This window comes from Sphaeroforma arctica, assembly GCF_001186125.1.
Source record: "Sphaeroforma arctica JP610 unplaced genomic scaffold supercont1.2595, whole genome shotgun sequence".
Classification (NCBI taxonomy): domain Eukaryota; class Ichthyosporea; order Ichthyophonida; genus Sphaeroforma; species Sphaeroforma arctica.
This window is the reverse complement of record NW_014037963.1, coordinates 1-5,616: the sequence shown is the minus strand read 5'-3', so window position 1 is coordinate 5,616 and position 5,616 is coordinate 1. Positions and strand designations below refer to the sequence as shown.

General features: G+C 41.0%; 1 protein-coding gene across 1 annotated transcript; it reads right to left on the bottom strand.

The window, feature by feature from the left end:
- Window positions 1-240: 240 nt before the first annotated feature.
- Window positions 241-2,895, bottom strand: SARC_12800 (hypothetical protein). Its single transcript, XM_014293087.1, has 5 exons — window positions 2,398-2,895; window positions 2,101-2,279; window positions 1,740-1,910; window positions 1,141-1,567; window positions 241-902 (listed from the first exon to the last, which is right to left on the bottom strand). The coding sequence occupies exons 1-5, from the start codon at window positions 2,719-2,721 to the stop codon at window positions 813-815; spliced, it is 1,191 nt and encodes a 396-aa protein (XP_014148562.1). The 5' UTR covers window positions 2,722-2,895; the 3' UTR covers window positions 241-812.
- Window positions 2,896-5,616: the final 2,721 nt, after the last annotated feature.

Sequence of the window (5,616 nt, the reverse complement as noted above, 5' to 3'; positions counted from 1 at the left end):
ATATATATATTTATATATTTATATTTATATATATATATCAAATTTTAGTACAAACAACTATTTCCATACATTCACCTACTTACAGAGTTTAATTTCATATGTACACAGCTACACATACGCAAACCACTACTGCTATAATACCTTTGCCTACGTGCCCAATGGAAAATGAGTCCAGTATCCAATGTGCGATTTGTGGCAACCTAAGTGTGATATCTGCCACGCCACACTCAAACTACAACCCAGTGTATAGACCGCTTTTATTGAGTGTACTGCGGCGGACTTTGGCCGTTCACATAGGGAGTATATATACTGGATTATGTGGTAAAAGTCGGAACAGAGGTTCAGCAACTGGTTGTATTATCTCGTAGAGCTGCAACACACAGCCCATGTGCATATTAGAGTCGCAAGACAAAGCTGCTCAAAGAAGCCCAATGTCATTTTCAGTGCGCTGAATGTACCATACTCGGTTGAGATAGATGTTCAGAAACACTCGCTGGCACCCATTTTGTCCCCTTGTGAAACAAAGCATAGGCAGACTACAATTATGTCCCATGTTCACTTACGCAATCACAATTGGCGCCAGCGCAATGTGTGTCGCTGCAAGTATAGCTCTGCTAGGTTAAAAAAACGAGAAAGTTTTATTAACCCGCCTACTCTTATAGGTTCGGTGCCACTCTAGCCCTGCCATCTGAACGCCGCAGGCATCATTCAATATGCGGAAATGAACACTACACGTGATCCTGCTGCTTTATTATGTGCAGTAAAAAGGTAACAGCAAGATAGTACCGGGGTGCCAAGACTCAGAATGCTAATCATCGAAACTTTTTGCGGTCAAGGCCAAGCCATCGCAAGGCGTTCTCTCCCAGTAGGTTTATCTTTGTTTCATCGCTAATAGCTCCGAGCTGTTGGAATGAAAACAAGAGTATGAGCGAGAGACAATCCACAAAGTAGTAAAATGCATAGCCTACTGCCCGATAACGGAGACTCGGTCTACAATCCCGAATTAATTAGTACAAGGGGCACGCATTATATGCGGCCAAGCCTCAATGGTTCGTTACACATAAGCGACAAGTTACTTCTTAGTTGTATCGAGTGTACCCATACGTGCACTCAAATAAAAGTATGGCATCACACACACACCTTCTGCAGCAGAACATCGCCCGATGATCCTCCTGCAGCGGCTATCAACTCTTCATCACTCCGTGCAACGTCCTCGATGAGCTTCCCAGGCATGTGTTCGCCTAGAACAAACGGATAGTCCGTGCCAAGCATGATATTCCTTGACCCCAGCTTCTTCACTGCCAATCGCAGCGCGTCTTCATCGTGTACCAGGGAATCAATCCACAGTCGTTTCAGGTATACCTCTGGATCAACCGTGTTATTGGTTTGACAAAGATCAGGGCGTGTTTTGAAGCCGTGTCTTATTCTACCTAAGGTGGCCAAGAACGAGCCTCCTCCATGTGCAAAACAGACTTTGAGATTCGGATGCCTCTCCATCACACCGCCAAAAATGAGTGAGCAGATGGCAATTGTGGTTTCGCACGGCATGCCAATCAGCCAAGGGAACCTGATGCACAAGAGATGAAATAACGTCGGTTCAATACCTTTTGGTGAGGAAGGAACTACTTGCCAGAAGATGTCTCTGTCAGTGGGTCATGGATTAATTAATTGACTGAAGCATATAATTCACAATGCAAGAATTTCGCATACACTTATGCACACAGCATCACCGTGCATACCAATATTTTGCCATGCGTCCATCCTCCTGCATATCCCATGGGTGAACAAAAATCGCAGCATCCAGGTCTTCGCATGCAGACCAGAATGGTTCTAACTCCGGCGCATCCAAATTCCATTCATTGATGTGGCTTCCTATCTCAACACCCCTCAGCCCTAGCGTTGTCATACATCTGTGTTTAGAATACATGTGAGTGAACAATTGAAGACCAACCCTTTAAAAATTGGGATAACTGTATAAATATGACGTTCGCATAGTGATCATTCCTAAGTACGGCATACAGACAGCAGCAGCATGTTATACGAACAAATATACCACAGTGAGCTGCGGGTGTTTAAAATTTACAGCCCATAGCTACCTACCTTTTCAGTTCTTGAACTGCCAATGTAGGCGCTTGCATCGGCACAGTTCCCAAGCCAACGTATCGTTTGGGATTACTTTTCACCCTGGCCGCTATGTCGTCGTTTACAAATTGTGACACGAGCAGGGCGTCGTCGGCTTTTGCCCAATAAGAAAACATCACAGGCACTGTCGAAAGTACCTGAGGAAAATAGAAAAGGAAATATTCAGTATTCATCGCAGACTCTCTAGCATCTAAATTTGCATTTATGAAAGGCATTCTACAATTGATTATGACATATACGTGGATAGCCACTCACCTGCACATTCACACCGGAATCCTCACAGTCAGACATTCGGCTTTGAGAGCTCCAACAGTTGCAATTAATAGTTCTGAAATGTTTCCCATTCAACATCATATCCGCCGTGGTCCGAGAGTGTCCTGTCGTTTCATCACCGCTTACGCCCTGAGCAACATCATCCTTGTGTTTGAGCGTTATCCAATCACCGTAACCAAATTGAGTTCTAAAGTCTGGTATATTTTCAGGGAGGATATGTGTGTGAATATCCACTTTGAAAGCGCCCTCTCTAGATTCGCTCATTGTGCCGTCACCGACTGGAATATCGCTACCTCCGCTAAGCATTGCAACAGACTCACAATCTATTAACAATCAGAATTGATTAATTAACTATCTATATCTAGTTGAACTGAATGTAGATCACAGCCTCAGAATACACTTTTCAGCGGTCCTTATCCTCTCCTTTGTGCGAGTACTTTTGTTGTTTCTCCAACCTCAACAGTGTAAATGTGAAGAAAGTCATTTTGTCAAAAATACCGATCAAAAGTTACCTGTTTCATTATATGCTTCCTCAAGCTTCCTAGCTTCTATAGAGAATCCAGCAGTCCGAAATCCAAAAAGCCGCAGCCGAAGTCAAAGTCAGAAGGAGCGAAAACTATGCAAACTATAACCGTCCCACAACGTACGCAATCCAATCACAATTAAGTTGCACTTCCAAATTCCGAAATGTTACGAAAAAAATCCGAAAAGCCGTGACATTTCTATTGTCACACATTTCAGATTTCTGTTTTGTTTTATGAAAATAATGTTGGGAGTTTCCCCCCCTTTTCTAGGTTGTAACATTCATGAATCGGATTTTTTACGGATTTTGCATAGCCCTCTAAAATCTAAATTGAACACTTGGCCAAAACTCGTGAAAAAAATAGGCTTCAAGTTGAAATTTTGAAAAAGAGTTTTGGAATCCATAATAAAATTCATTTGACTGGTGAAATTATAAACCTATTCTTATTTACTCACCTATTTCTTTTTTAGAGCCCGCTCAATTTCATCATGAGTAGAATCTAAGTAATCTACTGAAGATGCCAAATGGGTTTCATCTAATTTTTGGTGAAAGTCCGGCACCGGTCCACCAATTAAAGGTCTAAGAACCAATTGAAATCGCAAACAAAAATATACATTGGATCAAATTTTATTGAATCAGTGAAGAATTCGCGACACCGGTGTGAGCAGGCTCTTTTAGAAATACTGGACATGGCATTTTTTAAGAAAAAGGTGTAACTTCTCTTATTTCTTTTAGTATACAGTATATAGTATTCGTAACGTGCCTATAGAGGTTAGAGTAAAATAAAATAAAAAATATGTATTTATTTATTTTAAACTGTATGAAACTTGGGGCTGGGCTGCTGGCCGCTTGGCAGAGTAGGGCTGGCTGTCACATGGATGAAATTTTATATTTTATTAACTTTTCCTGTTGAGGCCCCGTCGAATACCTTCATCCTATTTTTCGAGAGACTCGATTCCAGAGTATGCCTTTCCTGAAGGACACTCCTTTTTTTGCTTTTGGTTTTTTTTAAACAAAGTTTTTAAATAGACAAGGTTATTTATGAAGAATGAAAAAATACAGTACTGGCATTTCCCTTATTATTATATTTAAACATAGGTGTAGCTACTCTATTATTTTTTAGTAAATAATAAAGTTTTGTTTTTTTTAAATGAGCATAGCAAAGCGTCCTAAATAAAAGCATAGTCACTCAATAATCAGTTATTTAATTTCCAATTTACGATTCTTAATTTTAGAAATTATATAATTCATGACCCTCTAGAAAGAGAAGAAGACTTAAATTAACAAAATATCGGGAATCGAACTAACGTCCGAAGAGCGAAGGACGTATAATTTCAGTTTTATTTTCTTGGTCCCTATTTCCTCATATGATTTTCTAAAGTTGCTCTAAAAAGTGCCCGCAGAATTAACGCTTTCAAGCACGGTTTTCAGGCTTCAGAAGGCAGGAGTACAGGGCTTCAGGCTTCAGGGCCAGGCTTCAGGGCCAGGCTTCAGGGCCAGGCTTCAGGGCCAGGCTTCAGGGCCAGGCTTCAGGGAAGTTCAGGCTCATGCTTCAGGCTTTCAGGCCTTCAGACCTAAAAAAAAGTATATAGTTGAATTAAAAAAGAAGAGAGTCAGACGGTTATTTTTATTACGGTCGTTCAAACGTAAATATATATTTTTTAGCGTTCCCGTCGCATTGATGGGAAACTACATATGTACTGAACACTGTCAGTTCCATTTGCCGGAATCATGAATATCAGTTCGCACGGCCCTCTGGATTTGGGTGCAGACCCAAATTCTAGAATACAAATCTCCGTCATGGAAAAAGCCAAAAAAAAAAACCCCCCAGTTTCTGAAACACAGGACAAGTCCTGCCGACTTTAGTCCGTTGTTTTATATTCTCTACTACTACTAAATAGAGAGAGGTGGAGAAGGGGAGAGAGGGAGAGGGGGAGAGAGGGAGAGAGAGAGAGAGCCACTCAGTGAGGGTCATGGTACCTTTTTATGTTTCTTTTTCGAACTCTACAGGATCTTTTTAGTTTAGCTCGTTCATTACGATGTATGACTGCTTTTTAATACTCAACAACATGGCTGGCGATACAGACTCTTCTGGTCCTACTAACTACAATGTCTCTAGTACGGACGATGAAGCTGGAGTGACAAATGTGAAATTTGACGAGAAATAAGTTGCTGCTTTGCTGCAAAAGATGCGCGGATCGAAATCAAATGGTGGGACCACCGAGATGCGAACGATAGCGACACGGGAACGGCGAGAGACGAAGTGAGAGTACTAACAAAGCAAGCGCTGCAGAAAAATTCAACTAAATATGATTCCAAATTGTCACGCCTATGACCCATGTATTCGAGAAGAAAAAGCTCGTTATACACAACGAACTCTATATGTATGTGTACACACACCAACACATACACGCACAAATGTTCACACTCACACATGCACACTCACACATGCACACTCGCTCGCACGCGCGCACACACACATGCACACTCGCTCACACATATATGTATACAAACACACATATATTTATAGACACACATAAAAAAAACACACATATATACATTTAAAAACAACACACACATACATATATATATATATATATATATATATATATAACACACACACATCCATACAGATTCTCACTCACTCACTCACTCACTCCCTTACGCACACCTATAAT

Bases quoted from the DNA above. Each gene is read 5' to 3' on its own strand.
- SARC_12800 (XM_014293087.1), bottom strand. From the start codon at position 2,721: ATGCTTAGCGGAGGTAGCGATATTCCAGTCGGTGACGGCACAATGAGC. The intron at 2,280-2,397 runs GTGAGTGGCTAT...TATTTTCCTCAG, and splicing joins ATTCCGGTGTGAATGTGCAG to GTACTTTCGACAGTGCCTGT. The intron at 903-1,140 runs GTGTGTGTGTGA...TCATTCCAACAG, and splicing joins GCGATGTTCTGCTGCAGAAG to CTCGGAGCTATTAGCGATGA.